This window comes from Carassius auratus, chromosome 15 (genome assembly GCF_003368295.1).
Source record: "Carassius auratus strain Wakin chromosome 15, ASM336829v1, whole genome shotgun sequence".
NCBI classification, from domain to species: domain Eukaryota; kingdom Metazoa; phylum Chordata; class Actinopteri; order Cypriniformes; family Cyprinidae; genus Carassius; species Carassius auratus.
The window spans coordinates 14,270,328-14,287,439 of NC_039257.1; the positions used below are offsets into that span (position 1 = coordinate 14,270,328).

Consider the following 17,112-nt stretch of genomic DNA (forward strand, 5'->3'; position numbering starts at 1 on the left):
GGAATGATTGGTGTTAAGCTAAACGCTAGCATAGTGGCACCACGCATTACAGCGATTGAGTGCATGCACTGAGATGGGAGAGGTACGCATCAACTCATCTAAGTTTAGGGAAGAACATGGTGGAATATGGAAAAACGGTGGTGTTTTCCATTTAAACCCCTGCTGAAAAACCATCTATATGTTAGTGAAATCATAAGTATTGGCACAAATAAATTTTTTGGTAATATTCACATCTATTCAAAAGTATGGAGTCTGATTTTTTTATTTTGTTAAAATAATTTTCTGAGGCTGCATTTATTGGCTCAAAAATAAAGTAAAAACACTAATATTATGAAGTATTAAAATAAATATAAAAAAGTTAAAATAAATGTTTTCTTTGTTAATGTATTTAAAAATATATATTTATTCCTTTGACACAAAGCTGGATTTTCAGCATCATGAAAATTCTGTCATTAATTACTCACCCTCATGTTGTTCCAAAAACCGTAAGAGCTTCGTTTATCTGAGGAACACAAATTAAGATATTTTTGATGAAATCCCGGAGCTTTCTGACCCTCCATAGACAGCAACGCAACTGACACCTTCAAGGCCCAGAAAGGCCCTTTGCGCACAAAAAGTATTCTTGTAGGTTCGCAAAATTGAAGTTGAGCCACTGATGTCACATGCACTGTTTTACAGATTTCCTTACTACGTTTCTGGACCTGGGAACATGACCTTTGCTTTGTTGTCTATGCAGGGTCAGAAAGCTCTTACATTCCATCAAAAATAACTTCATTTGTGTCGACGTAAGGGTAATTAATGACAGAATTTAAATTGTGTTGAACTACCCCTTTAAAATAGTCCATGTGACATCAGTGGTTCAGCAACCATTTTATGAAGTCACGAGAATACTTTTTGTGTGCAAAGAAAACAAAAATATGTATTTAATTTATTTTAAATTAAATTTATTTATTGAACAATTCTTCTCTTCCATGTCACCGTCTGCCACCATTCTCGAGATTACCACAAAAAATGTAAATTCATCTTTCATGTCATGTCATGTCGTTTTAAACATGTATGACTTTCTTTGTTCTGTAAAACAAAACAATTGTATTTATTTATTTAACTAATGAAGAGTCTTCACACAAATGTCATGCTGCGGTTAAAGATATGTAGATCCCCCCAGAAGTTTTCCTTTTTGTGTTCCAGAGCATAGCTGCATTCGGTTTTGGAACAGAGTGAGCAGATAATGATAGTTTGTGAATTTTTTGGTTTCTTTTAAGCTCCTATGTGAGACATTATCATGATAGTCTGCTAAGTCTGTGCGAATTAAACTAAAAATTATAATATGCAAACCCATACCACCTTAGAGCACCAGCTTTAATGTCATGCATAGATTTAGTGCAGGTGTGGATCGAGGCTATGTTTTCACTGCTTAGTATTAGCAAGGTGGAAATTGAGATAACAGGCATTGTCCCGTGGCCACATCGGCCCGTGTGGGACGGGTGGCAGCCGGAGAGCCTTGTCGTCATTGTGGCTGGCTGTCAGTCTCAATGTGTCATCTGCTCAGCCTGAACTCTGCAGGGCCACTGCCTGCATCACCGCTGTCACTTGCATGGGTGGTTTGTGGGAAATGGAGCGTTTCCAGCTGAAGAGAGCTGCTCCGGTTCTGTCAGTCTGAAGGAGGAGGGGTGCGGAGAGCCGCCGCGCTGCAGTAGAGATGAAAGCACAGAAACAGAGAGATGTATCTTGGGTGACAGATTGCAGCCTAGTCAACTCTACGTTGTGCGTGGCGGTTGCACGACAGATCTCGCTGTGAAAGGGCATAATGTCCGCTTGCCAGTCCAACCCCACTTGGTGCCTTCCACCCGCTCTTGTTGCTGGATTTTGGTCAAGGGACATTGTGTACTCTGGAACAAATGAACAGAGTCACAGAAACACAAACACTGAAACAGCGACTGCTTCAGCACCTTTTTCTCAGCCCAGATGTTGAGGGACCTCAAAGTTTTGTCCTGGAATGAAAAACAAAGCAGAGACAGTATGATGGGGCAGAGATGTGCCACTCGTAGGAAAATAAATATAAGTAAATGTAGAAAATTGCTGTAGTAATATAAGCCCTACAGAGACATTTTTTGATAGATTGATAGGAAGATTGAATAAACTCCAGTTTGCATGCATGCAGATTAGCTAGATCAGCCTTAAAAGTGTGTTTTATTTGCTTGTTTTACTTATTTTTTTTTATTGTTTTGTGTTTATGGGGGGGTTGTTATGTTTGGGTTTTTCTTGATTTTGTTGTTTGGATTTTTTGTTTTTCTGTTATGTTTTTGTTATGTATGGGGGTTTTGTGTTTTTATAGAGTTTGTTTGTTGGAATTGTATTTTTCTGTTTTTTATTGTTTTTTTTGTTGGGGGTGGGGGGGGGTTGTTTGAGGTTTTGTTTTTCTTAATTTAGTTTTGTTGTTAGAATATTTTGGATGGCAGGGGGGCGTTTTAATCTTTTTTTTTTTATATATATATATATATATATATATATATATATATATATATATATATATATATATATATTTTTTTTTTTTTTAAGTCTATCATTTATTTTAGGGTATAGTAAGAACATAACCTTTGAATATCCTGCGATGAGCATCTAATGTGAATTATGGCATGCAGTTCATCTGCTGAATACAGCGCTGTATTGGAATCAAAAATGTCTCTGACCTTTAGTGTGGAAAAAATTGCTAATGCTGCCGTATGTACTGTACTTGGGAAGAAATATGGAAAAAAACATTTAAGGAAAACGAGCAGGAACTATAAGTCAGACTTGATTTCCAGCAGCTTGTATATTCTGGAACCGGTGCAGTCTGGAATGGCAATAAAGTTTAATGCAGTCTGTTCGCATGAGAGCAGTTGAGTGCTGAAGGTCAGTGATGGTTGTCCAAGACCTTCATCAGTGTGTTTCCTCAGAACCATATGTATGGCTGAAAGTGTCCTTTCTGTTTAAACCATCCCATTAGTGCCATCATTTTCAAAGCAGCATCTGTTTCCAAGTCTTTGATTTATGAAATCAATTACATAATTACAGTTCAGTATGAAATTAAGCTCTGTGTATTTTTTAAATATGTGATGCGATAACTGGTAAATACTAAACCTCTTTAATTTCCTAAAAAATGGCATCTTTAAAAAAGGAAAGATGTGTGGTGCTATGTCTAGACTTTAGTCAAGTTAGACGTAATATTTACTTTGATTCTTATGAGAAAGTAGTTGTGAGGGATATAAGGAGAGTCTGTTCATTAGGCTTCACATGTGTAAGTTTTTCCCAACTGGAAATGTTTTAGACGTATTTTCAATGTTTTCAGCTGAACAATCGACTCCAAGGTTTTGTACAATAATTAAAACTCACCTGTGCTACTTCGAATGACAATAAAATCATTATATGCTTCTGAGTTATTCACATTAGTAAGTCAATTGATTCACTTTAGTAATGTACTTTTTGAATAATATGTTAAAGGGTTCAGCCTCTGTTGGTTCCTCTGACACACAATGGCTGGTTGTGTAACTGTGACTAGGGTGTATGAATGAATGAGTTTTCTTTTTTTTTATGTGACTGGTTTTGTGTTTTTTTTCTTTGTGGTTGTATGTGCTGCAGAGGATGGAGGGAGATGAAGAGGACTCCCAAAGGGTGAAGCTGTCAAAGCAGAATGGAGTGAGGAAGAGCGAGTCAGAGGAGGAGCGGAGAGAGATGATCACTCCAGCCTTGAGAGATGCTCTGACTAAACAAGGTACAGCACGGCCTTCACCCACCTGTGTTTTTCACTCACGCAAAGAAAGATGTCTGTGACAGAAATGAAAGATGCTGTACAACGGGTATCTGCATAAATGCATACACACAGTTTTTCTTTTTTAATCAGTCTGCTTCACAAATTTTTCTATAGGAAATATGAGTGGTTTTCATGCAATACTCACCTCTATAATATTAGGCTGTTGTGGGGAGTTGCTGTACCATCATTTCCTGTTCCTGTTTGTTTTTGTTTGTAGCTTTTAGCTTGCAAAACTTTTTTTCTCGTTGTGAGCCTCAACACAATTTAAAATAATTTAAACCACATATTTTAAATATAAGCATTCCTGATGTTTAACTTTTGTTTTTAGTCATTTTAATCATCAAAAAAATCATTAAATTTATCAAAAGAGAAGTCATTTCTAATGATACAAAAGCTGTCTATTTCAGATAAATCGTCATTCTATTCATAAAATCCTGAAAAAATGTATTGTGAAATATAAAGCAGCACAACTGTTTTCAGCATTGATAATAATAAACAAAATAACAAGAATTGTTTCTTGTGCACCAAATGAGCATATCAGAATGATTTCTGAAGGATCATTCGACACTGAAGACTGCAGAAATGATGCAGAAAATTCAGCTTTGTTTACAGGAATAAATGACATTTTGAAATATATTGAGAGAAAAAAAACAGTAATTTTAAATGGTTATAATATTCCTCAATATTAATGCACTTTTGTTCTAACCAACCTCAAACTTTTCATCCTTAATCTTAAGCGTGACCTCATGAAGCCCCATCTCTTTGTATTTAAAGTCAAAATAGCTTTGCAAAGTTCGACAGCTAGCTTTAAATAAGCGCACTAGCTACAAGCCTTTCACTGATTACTGTTATGTTCCATTTCCCTGATGATGGACCGTTGTTTCCTGCTTTCCTGGCTGCTTTAATTGAATACGTCTCAGTGTTTTTCATCTCTCAAAAACTGGATACCAAGCCCCTGATGGTAATTAGGTCCCCAGTGCTGGCAGAGTGTCACTTCCGTTATAGTAAACCTATTTTTCAATTATGGTTATTTCTCACACTTTTGACAGTTTTTCCTTTCCGTAAGCGTTTTTTCACGTTTATTATTAATAAACCGGCTGCAGAGCTGCAACTCTTCTCCTATTGTACGCTACAAATTTCACCCTCGTCGTCTGGTTTCTGATGGAGCCTCTGATGGTGTGACTGTGCCTAACAGAGCTTAATGATGCAGCAAAGCCCAATTACTCCTCTCCTGCTGCTGGAGTCTCACTCCACACCTTTTATTAGCACAGCCTGCCTCCAGCCGCATACACACCCTGCACAACATTTACACCGAGGTTATGTGTACTACCAGTCAGTGTCCACTGTGCTTGTGGCAATGGGGCAGCACCTTAGAGGATGTTGTTAGTTTAACATGCTTGATCAAGCAAACTCACAGTCAGTAGAGACCAAGAGATCTCGGCAGTATTAGGTGTGTGTTGAGCAAATATTATCCTGTTTGTCCTGGGATCAGGATCTAGAATGTGTCCAAGTTGTATTTTACCCAAATCTCATATGAAACAAATACGAAATTTCATTATAGCTCCTATTTAATTCTAATTGGTCAGTCTCAGCATTCTGTGGTCAAACTTTTGCTAGATTAATTTCTCTCTCATCACATGTTTTCAATTTGGGATGGTTTTATATCAGTACATTTATTTTTAATGATTGGTATCAGACAATATAAGATTCTCATTTCTTGTATTTTTACATTTATATTGTGGCAAATGTAATGCTCAATTAGTTTAAAAACGCCAATAACATAATAAATCTAACATTTTAAAATCACGAAATGAATGTCTTATTTTCATATTGTGTTGTGGTGTATAAATTCACTAGCAGTTTTAAAATGTATTGTAGTTATCATTATATTTTAGATATAGATACATTTGATATAGGCTATTTATCAGTTATCTGCTAGAGCATAAAAATAATTATTGAATTATGGTTTCTTTACCAGAAGAAAATAAATAATGAATAATTTGGTTGTAAAATAAACCCTGTCAGGACTCAGGATGCTTAAAATACTGATGTGAAGAGGGATGGGCCTTGAATCATATTATATTATTATATTTACATATTACATTAAAATATATTTTCCACAGTTGTAAAGAAAACACGGGTAATTGGAGTATTTTTTTTTTGTTGTTGCTAATTTCACATTTAATTCAGCATGTCTTTGTAGTTATTTTTTCCTAAAGTAATTATTTTTTAGTTTTTGCCTAATGTTTATTGAACTTTTATAAGTCCGGTGGTTTGTTTGCAGGTTACATATGTGTGTAATTAAGTTGATCTCGCCTGAAGTCTAGAGAAAATTCTGATGTGAAATTATATAACACTCATTTCCTGAGGGGCCTTTTAGTTTTGCGCTTTTAATGGTAAACTGAAATGATTCCCTCTGGCATTATTAGCAATGATTTAAAGATGAATGAAGGAAAGAGCTGAAGACCGCTAAAATAAGTAATTTCCTTTAAATAACAGCAGAGGAAATACCGCAGGCAGAGCAAAAAAGAGGGCAAACGTGTTTGGTCAGAGTGGATTGAGTCTGAAGAAAGGTTTTTTCTTTTCTTTTTTTTAAGGCTTCAAATTCCTCTTCAGTCACCTACCTCATACCAGAAATAACAGCTTGAAATGAAAACTGAAGTAACGAAACTAAAGTCATCCCATAGCAGTGCGTCATTGATCTTGTGAAGGTCTGTTTTGGTGCTGTTCATCATCAGCGTGATGGCAATTTTTGTTCCCGTCAGCTTCCTACGGTCCTGACTCCTGAGAGAACTAAACTGAGAGGAAAAGCTGCATATCCAGTCACTGGCAAACTCTGTGCACTGTGCCCTTGTTTATGTCTGGTTAACCTCGGTATATGAACCTTAGACTGAACCCATCTTGCATCAAAAAACAAGTAACAGGCTATTTTCTGTCCTGTTTTAACCCCTCTCATCAGAATGCTCTGTTTGAATAGACGTGGCACACACTGATATCATTGGCTAACACTTGTGTATGTTTAACAGCATACATTCATTTCTCATAGATGGATGCTGCTGCGATTCATGTCAAAAGTGTATAAATAACTCTATACATATCAAACAATCTGTAATTAGCAACAAAGCAAAAACCGACCATGTAATGAAGACAGTTATTCACTTTTGTGTGGTGGAGAAAGTCTTGAGTTCTGAGATCTTACAGGATGTTTTTATAATACCGTTTTGACCTATAATTCTTCCTTAGCAGGGAAAAACTGTGACAAATATGCCTTGATTATTTTTAACTATTTTATTCAGCATTTTACTTTATTTTGTAATTAATCACTTTGTCTAATCTAAATGAATTATTTACAAATGTAAAAAAATGCATGTTTTAAACCAGTTTAAAATTCATATATAAAGCGTGTGATTGGTTGTTATAAGTCCTGCCTCATGCGTTCATGAATCAGTTTGAATGAATATTATAATGCCATTAATGGGAAGACGATTAAAAAAGTGCCTTGCATTATTATTTTGGAATAAATGTTAAATGCTTAAAACACCAACTTGATGAGATTCATGCTTGGCTTTGATAAATGGATTAGTGGTCGACCGATATTGCTTGTTTTGACAGCCGATGCCGATTTCTTGGAAAGCAGGGGGGCGATAGCTGATATAAAGCTGATGTGATTTTTTTTTAATAATTTGAAATCACAGGTTTAAACTTTAAAGCATTAAATTCACATGGACCAACCGTCACACAGAGAACACATGATCATGCTGGATAAAAATGCACATTTCACAAGATCTCACAGATGTATTTAAACAAGTTTGCAAGGTTTGTGAAATTCAATGTTTAATTTAAAGGTTTGTTTAATTGATATAAATGCGTATTTGAGCAATCATTAAAATACTTTTTGCATACATTAATTGTTTTGTTTAACCATTTTATCTGATTATTAAACAGACTTCTGTTCATATTAGACAGAACTGTTAACAACGACGGTAAACAAGAGGGAGAGTGTGAGCACTGTGTGCCTCGAACACATCGGACAAGTAGGAAAACTTATCTGCCGATATTTGCCAAAAATGACAAATATCGGCCGATATATCGGTTGACCACTAAAGTAGATAATTGATTACATTGTTAATATAAAAATATAAAATATCTAAAATATAAAAAAATATTTTTCTAATAGTGTGAGTAATCTTTATTTAACCAAGAAAGAGATAAAAATATGATCAAAAGGGTGAAAATCTCAAAGTATAATGATTTTAGCTATATAACCTGGCCGTATCAATTTTTAAAGCACACTGACATGTTGAGTTCTTCTTTCATGCACATGAATCCCCATGATGTGAACATTCAATATGAATCACTGCAGGGAATCCTCTGTCTCAGCTTTCAACTGCCCAAATATTGAGCCTTCACAAACCAGACCTGCGATCTGAACCCGGCTCTGTCCAAACAGATGTTGTCCTTCAGACAGAGGCGAGAACACCTCCCCTACCTCCTCAGCCCCAGCAAGCTATTTGCAGACGTAAAAGACAAGAACATGTTTTTGATGTGGAGTTTAGCTAATGAACATGGGACAGAGACTCTAATTTGGGATCATTAGTATGGAGCTTCACTCCTACTGGTTTTCTTATCGCTTACACTCCTTCATGCATGAGGAGAGAAACTGTGTAAAAAGGAAAAACAGTATATCAAATAATTCACCAAAAATGAAAGTTTACTAACCCCCCATGGCCCATTGTTTTCTTTCTTTCATTTAAACACAAACTACTTATTATTTTTGAGGTTTTATTAAGAGTACTATAGGAGTGATGGTTGCCTCAGTGATTGCCATAACATGTGGATTAAAGTCTAAATTGAGTCGGAGTCCCCAAGGGGACGCAGCACAGTCATGGGAGAACCAGGCTGTGGACCTTAGAAATGGGCAGACTTTAAGTGCTTAACAGGAAATGCTCAGACTTGGGCACATTTGGCCTTCCAGTCTACATAGATGTATTGAGGAGCTTTGTAGGAAAATTTCCTTCATTTCTCCTGCTAGATCCGGAGCAGACTGTAAAATGGATTAATAGAGGTCTGTTTTTGCTAGTACAATGGTGTACATTATAGCACCGCTTTTAGGCAGTTTATTTCATTGGAGTACAGTAAATGACTTCTGTTATGATAATTGGTTATTTATTAATGTGCTTGTGGTTGTGACTTCACTAACATTATCATTTAACTGTTTAGGTTGAAGCGGTGGACTGGCATTGCAATAATGCTGTAATGTTCACAAAATACAAATTATGCAACAAAATTTTTTTATTTGTTTTTTGCTTTTGAGAGAAGTCGTCTTTTCTGGTCACCAAGGCTGCATTTGTTTAAGAATACAGTAAAAAAAAAAAAAAGGAACTTTTAAATTTTAAATTTAAAAGTTATATTTTGAGAATACCTGGTTTCTATTTAATATATTAAAAAAAAAAAAATTATATCTGTGATGCAAAGCTGGATTTTTAGCACATCAGTCTTCAGTGTCACATGATCCATCAGAAATCATTGTAAAATGCTGATTTGGTTGCTTAAACATTTATTATTATAATTTGTGACTGATATTATAACTTTTGTAACATTTATAAATGTATTATAATAATTATTACTGTTATTATATATATATATATATATATATATATATATATATATATATATATATATATATATATATATATATATATATATATATATATATATATATATATATATATATATATATATAAAATTTAAACAGTGATTTTTTTTAATTTTCTTACCATTTATGATTACATTGTGATGCCTAAATATAATTATTATTTTTCCTGACAATAGGTCAACCATATTAGTGGAATTTTTCTCTTGCAAACTCAAACATGTTTGACTAATCCATTAATAATAATTTGTTACATTTAAATAGCGCTTTTCTGGGTACTCAAAGCACTTTACATGAAAGTGGGGAGGGAATCGACGGCAGCCATAGTGCGCCAGAACACCTTCCACACACCAGCTTACTGCTGGAGAGGAGACAGAGTGGTGAAGCCAGTCAGTGTAAGGGGCTGATTAGAAGGCCATGATGATAAGAGGCCAATGGGCAAATTTGGCCAGGATGCCAAGGTCACACCTCTTCTATTTTATTAAAGGACATCCTTTAGCAGACATCACACACTCGAATGCTCATTGCGCAAAGTCTAAACTACTAAGGAAGCATGTCCGAAATTTGCGTACTTTGTATTGAGAAATGCGCGCAGACATCACCAGTCTATTTGCCTAATCTTCACTGTACTTTAGATCGAGGTGGAAACGCAGAAAGCAGCAGGTCTGGGTGGAAAATAGTTCCTGGTACAATTGTTCTGGGTAATTTTGGTGGAAACGCGGCAACACCTCTTCCAGCAGCAACCTAGTTTTCTCAGGAGGTCTCCCATCCAGGTCCTGACCAGGATCAACCCTGCTTAGCTTCAGTGGGCAAACAGTCTTGGGTTACAGGGTGATATGGCTGCTGGCTAAAATTTTAACCAGGATTTTAGCATTCAGCAAGCATGTTTTAAAAATGTATTTCTATACCTACAGGCAGGGTATGATTCTGTTTGTCTTTTGAGGTTATGTTGCTCGATCAGTATAATGAGAACTTTCTAATCTCTATATAAATGCCTTGTTTCCATCTTAATTGCTTTTTTCTTTGTGGTCTGTAGGGTACAAACTAATAGGAAGTCACTCTGGGGTAAAACTGTGTCGTTGGACCAAGGTAAGTTCCAATTGATCTTGTTGTCAAGGCTCTTGTTTCTTTTTTTCATAGCACCTCATTGTTTCCAGACAGGAACAGTTTGTCTTTGTATAAATGAAACAAATGTTGCATTTCTTTTGTTAGTCAATGCTGAGAGGAAGAGGAGGCTGCTATAAACACACCTTCTATGGGATTGAATCACACCGCTGTATGGAGACCACGCCGAGCCTGGCCTGTGCCAACAAATGTGTTTTCTGCTGGAGGTAGAGAAAGGCCTTTTTATTCATTATTTTATTCTGATATTCTCCTAATAAATAATAACTTGCAAACCTAATTTTGACCTAATGATACCTAATTTGATGATGCTGAGTTAAAAAAACAACAACAACTCCATCATGTAAATTTTTTCAGAGAATAATAATGATGACTTTTCAATGTATATACAGTACATCAGCTTCATCGCAATTATTAAAATAGTAATGACAAAAATGACAAAAGTTTTGACAATTTTTAATGACAGTATTAAAAATAATTTAACAGTCTGCAAAGGGGTGAAAAAAATATAAAAATGCTCGATTTAATGCCATAGAACTTTACATAAACACAAGTTCACAAATAATGATAATTTTGTCAGACATTTTTAATTTGGTCTTTTAAATTAGTGTTAGTTCTGTCTCAAATGTAGTTTTTAGTTATCATATTTAGTCAACCTTGTCCTGTTTTTGTTTAGTCAAATTTTAGTTGATTAAGTGACTTATAGCATTTTAATCTAGTTATAGTCAGTGAAAACATTATCACAATTTCATCATGCTATATAAGGTTTAAACTGCAAAAATATATATATATATATATTTGCTCAAAATTATAGTGATAATGATTATTGTTTTTTTTTTGGAAATTTACACTTCAGGTATTGCACTTTCACAATGGTATGAGAGGAGCAGCTTTCACTCCAACCAAACTAACATTACTAGCCAATCAGAATGTTCAGCCCTTATAAACACGAGACGTGCATAATAGTATCCAATTGCGGAGTCGCAGGCCTGATGAATGGAGCAGCAAAAAAGCCTCATCCATAATAATAAAAATGTTTCAGTACTGTACTTCAAAGTATCAGCCTATATGCTTTGAGCACGCAGCTGTGATGTCCTTCTGAATGAACTGGAAGTGCAAAGGTAGATGCAGCAGTGATGATTCACAGTGACACTTGTGGAAAGAAGGTAGCGTTCAATATTTCTGTCATTGACGGTGAGGTTTTATGTGGAGGGGAAAAAAAGAGCCGTCAAAGAGCATCAGTGCACTTCCTCTGAAGAGTGGATCTGGGATGATTTCCACCACGAGTGACCCTTACACTGCAGCACAGCTGAAAGCTGCTCGCTGACTGAGATGGACTTGATTTAACTGTGAGCGTGACACATGCATCCACCCATAAACTTACAGGACACAGTCTCCTGCCCTCCAGCTCTGGGAAAGGACATGCTGGGACAGCCTCCAGTGCACAAAATCCAACTTCTGTGTTTGTAGTTTGAGCTTCGCTGTCAGATTAACACAGCAGATTGAAGGAGTCTCAGAAAGGGCTTTGATCCTGCTGTTGACTAAATCTGTCATTTCAGATCCAATTTTCTCATTGAATCAGCTGATTTTGTGGCATTATGGGGCTTAATGAAGAAAAATCATCGTCTTGAGACTGTCAGTGAACTCTATATTTATGCCCTTGTGTATAAGCGGTGTATCGGATCGCGTCGTGGGTTGTGTTTTGTGTCTTGCCGCTGTGACTCCAATTTTTCATCCGTTTCATTGCCACATGCTGTGCATATCCTCAAATGCCACACAGTTAATGACATAATGCAAATAAATGTGCTGAAGAAGTTTCGAAATGTGAAAGTCGTTTAATCCTCCGCTTTCAGGGAATGTGATGGAAATATTGAACTCTGTGTAAGGGGAGTAATTTGGTTAAAAGTGGCACTCGAAATTATGAGTCTGAAGAGGCCTCTTCATGTGGATGGGCTGGATATTTTAGGTGGTATCTCATGAAACTGAGCAAAGGCGTTAGAGGAAAAGCTCTTAAACCCATCTCAGACATGGGCTTTTCAGCCCAGAAGCCCGTCTTGACAGGCAGGAGGACAAAAAGATCAAGCCTTTTTATTGTTAGTGACGTCATCAGAGTTGATGTTTTTATGGTGTTTTGTTTGTTTTGATTCCCCAAAAATACCCATGTAGTTTTATCATTTTTAATATTTGATTAAAAAAATTATATATATATTTTTTTTTTTACTTTGTACTTGCTTCCTCAAGCGTACTCTCATTTATTCTACTTTTTAAAAATAGTTTGTATTATTTGTTTGTTTCTTTAATTACTTTTTTCCCCTTCATTTATTTATTATTATCTTATTTATTTATTATTATCTTATTTAGTTACTAAAGTTTATTTATAAATGTTTGGTTATTTTTTTAATCGTTTTTTTTTTTTAATGGGTCACAATAGCCAGAATATTATAATTTTCGTTCATTCATTCCTTCTTTTGTAAATAATAATGTTTCGGTTACCAAGCATACACACAGGATAGGATTGGATCACAATGGCCTGATTTGTAAAAGTTAATTTTCAATATTTTCTAAACTTTTAAAAACTAATTTCTAAATCTTAACCTAATAAATTATAGGGATAGTAAAAATTCTGTTATCATTTACTGTCCCTCAAGTTGTTCCAATCCTGTATGAGTTTCTTTCTTCTGATGAACACAAAAAAATATGTATTTTAAAAAATAATAGGAAATAAACATTTGCCGGATGTCAAAAACTACTATGGACTGTTGGCATGCACACATTATTCAAAATATCTTCTTTTTTCTGACAGAAGAAACGTATAAAGGTTTGCAACAATAGAGTGAGTAAATGATGAGAGAATTTTCCTTTTTGGTTGTACTATCCCTTTAAACTTCAAACTAAAAGCTGACTGGAAAAAAAATCATTCAACGTCGTCTCCGCTCCTGTTGCTATTTGTGGCAGGGGACGGAGGTAAGGCCACATTGCTTGGCATTTATTGGCCTTTCATGTGAAGGAAGAGCTGTTGAAAGGGTCACAGGGTGCTAATTTGCAGGCAGTGGGGGAGCAGGTGTTGTTCTCAGGGGAATGTGTGTAATGCTGTGAAGGTGACATGCTGACAGGACCTGTCCTCTCTCATCCTCTCTGTGCAGACACCACACCAACCCGGTGGGCACCGAGTGGCGCTGGAAAATGGACCCGGCTGAGAAGATCATTCAAGAGGCTGTGGAGAACCACAAGAACATGATTCGCCAGTTCAGAGGTAAAGACTCCCGGTACCTTCATCTGACCTCTTCTACTGTCAATTTTAGGGTGCTTCTGTTTTTATTTTGATGTTTAAGTTAAATTAAAGTATGCTTAGGAAATCTTGTTTTGCCACAAACTTCACTTTACAGCAGAATATTCACAGCTACTGTTAATAGGCCTTTTCACTGTAATTGTACAGAAATAACTTGTTTTGTTTGTCTGGTGGGATGTAAATATAGCCAAATATATTTAAATCATTTTCCTCGGAGGCACAAATCCAGTTGGAAGCTGTTCAGACATTGTGTGACATAACACTACGTTGACGTCTCTACACTCTGAACACCCTCCCGCTTTCAGAGATTGTCCAACAGACACTGGGGTATATTTAGCTGTCACTACAGTTTGCAGGAGGTAGTAACAGGACAGACTAAGTGCAGTTCGACTGGGTTTAATTTATTCATTTGCACCCTGTCACTTTCTTCTGCTGCATCAGATCAGTAGTGGATCCAACAGCTTTCAGCAGCATTGAGGGGATGATGGATCAGTTTGACAGGCCGAGATCAGATGGAAAGGGCATCTCGCTGTGACTTCATTTGTAAAGAATCATTTGAGAGTGTTATTCGGTTATATTGCCTCAAAGGTGCTTCAGAGTTCTACTGATTGTTCTCATAACACCATACAGATGTATTGAGGGGACAGCCTTTTATTTTTGGTTTTGTTTTTAACTTTTTTAAAAAGTGTTTTATACCTTTTCTTCTGGTCGGTGAAGAGAGTACGGTTGGTAAAGAAAATGTTTCTTTAGCCCTATCTGAATGAAATAATATAACAGATCACATAATATACTGTTTTTCTTACAACTCTGGCATCCTCTGAAAGATCTAATTCCAAATGAAAAGGAATATTTGTGATTGCAGCATTTATTTATTTTTTTTCCCCACAACTCATTTATGTCAGCTACCGAAGTGAAATTTCTCATTGCATTGCCTTGTGCATCTTCATCATTAATTTAAAACATTTTGCAAACTTTCTGGGTGATAGAACAGTTGATGGTTAATGCTGTAATCTTATGTAAAAAAAAAAAAAAATCACAGACTGCTCAAAAGTTTACTCTTGTTCTTTCATGAAGTTTGAGTTTTGTGGTTGTATGGTGGGTTATGGGCTGTTAAATGGAAGCTTTTAGGTTCAGTCCCATGATGTTATATAAGAAATAGGTAGCAATGCAACTGACACATTCAAGGCCCAGAAAGGTAGTAAGGATATCATTAAAATGATCCATGTAACATCAGTGGTTTAAATGTAATTTTATGAAGCTACTAGAATACTTTTTTTTGCGCAACAAAAGAATTCTGGGCCTTGAATATAGTAGTTGCATTGCTGGCTTTGGAGGGTAAGAAAGCTCTCGGAAATCAGCAAAAAAATTAATTTGTTTTCTGAAGACGAACGAAGTTCTTATGGGTTTAGAACCAGATGAGGTTGCGTAATTCATGACAAAATGTAAATTTTGGGGTGAACTATCTCTTTAATTTAATGGTCAACTTATCTTGGACAGTAGGCATGATTGTATGCCATGCAGAATTGCAAATGCTTTTAAAATCTTTTAATTCAGTTCCTGAACTGCTAACAAAATTCTGAATTGTTCAGGTAGGTAGAATAAAAAAATTTGTAAAAATCATATGATGTAAGTGTAGTTTTAATTGCAGTAATGCAAAACATTCAATGTTCCCAAATTCCCAAACCTCGACTGACTAAGTTTCTTTCGATAAAATCATCAGTGCAATGACAAATGAGTAAATTAAATAGTGAAATGAATCATGCTAATTTTATCAAGTAAAATGTTACTGCCACGTGTAAACCTCTCTGTTTTGATGGCAAATTCTTTGATTAAGTTCAATCATTGCAGAAAATGATGTCCTGCACTCTTAGGACTAATTTTGCAATGGCATACCAATATTGTGTCATAAAACAATCTAATGCCAGCAAATGTCCTTTTCTCTCCAAAATGTGCCCGTTGGGACGTAACACATTCCTGTCTCTCAATCCTCATCTCAACAATCAGCTGACGTCAACTCCTAATGGGTTGTGATTTCACTGCCAGATCCAAAGTTCACGTCCTTTGGTGGACATCTGGATCAGACTTTCTTGGGGTTGAGGGGGCACACCAGATGGGTTTTCAAGGACCTTTAGCGTTTGAAGCGTCTCCCTTAACATCATTGGTTTTATTTTACCGCACTGCCTTCATACTTCAGAATATGTGGTGATTTGGAGACTTTTGATGTTTTTTTTTTTCTTTTCTTCATCTGCAGAAGTCTGAAAAAATCATCAGAGATGTCTAGCGTAGATGGCTACAAAACAGATCTGCAGCTAAGAAAGGGAGTTTTCTGATGATATCTGCTGGGAATGTTATTAAATGGAGTGGCATAGTCCCAAAGTCAATTTGATTTGATTTTATCATTCGCAAACGAAGGTTTCTGCTGTTCGAAACTCAAGACAGCTGTCTTTGATCATCTGTTTTCAGTACAGATGTCAAAAATTAGTATTTTCTAAAATGAACATTACTCAAGTTCTGGTTGAATTATTTTTCTGAAATCTTTCGAGAAATGGACGGGGAATGTTTTTCTAAAGCCGTACATATCTTTTGGTCCAAAGATTAGCTCTTTTGGTGCATCTGAGCCAGAGAAATTGAGGCTACTGCTACTTAGTGCCAGATGTGTGTGTGTGTGTGTGTGCACAAGTTAGTGTGCATTGCACCACCTCCGCAATCCTCGTCTTGGTCTCACCATCCTCTCTGGCTTGGTGGCGCAGTTGGCATTTAGCAGTGACATCACTGCTCCATGTAGCAGAAGTAAGGCATGATGACCCAGGGCTGAGTAAACAAACGCACTAACAAGTGAACGCAGAGCAGATGAAAGGCCAGGAAGCATGCTGGGCAGAGGGTACGGAGCACAAAAATGGAGCCAGACTCCAGAGGGAGCAAAATGTGTGGCTACTAGTAACTGCACTAGTGTTAGTTCTTTGACAGATTAAATACAGATTAAATGTCAGTCTAATTAAAATACAGTTTGTTAATCATCTTTTTCTTTTTTGTCAAGATTGCTAACCAATTTCGGGTCTGCCTGCAGTCCCCTATTTTTCCAAAGTCGTCTCTTTGGTCTTAGACTTTAAATGGGCTGAGTGTTTTTCTGAGTGTAATTAGTTGCGACAGCTTTGAGATATTTGTGGATTGGTTGATTTCATTCAGAGTAAACCATGTGTCTCTTGTGCTTTAAGAACATTGGCGTTTCCCAAAATAATTCTTAAGTCCCTTTTGTTA

At 36.1% G+C, this 17,112-nt stretch overlaps 1 protein-coding gene across 2 annotated transcripts in view; it reads left to right on the forward strand.

Annotated features, from left to right (window-relative positions):
- tyw1 (tRNA-yW synthesizing protein 1 homolog (S. cerevisiae)) overlaps nucleotides 1-17,112 on the forward strand; it is a 55,789-nt gene that overhangs the window by 10,440 nt on the left and 28,237 nt on the right. For both annotated transcript variants that reach the window (XM_026282606.1, XM_026282605.1), the window contains exons 8-11: nucleotides 3,619-3,751; nucleotides 10,480-10,532; nucleotides 10,656-10,774; nucleotides 13,709-13,818. In XM_026282606.1, the coding sequence (XP_026138391.1) occupies nucleotides 3,619-3,751; nucleotides 10,480-10,532; nucleotides 10,656-10,774; nucleotides 13,709-13,818 (415 nt within the window). The remainder of the gene's footprint in view (nucleotides 1-3,618; nucleotides 3,752-10,479; nucleotides 10,533-10,655; nucleotides 10,775-13,708; nucleotides 13,819-17,112) is intronic.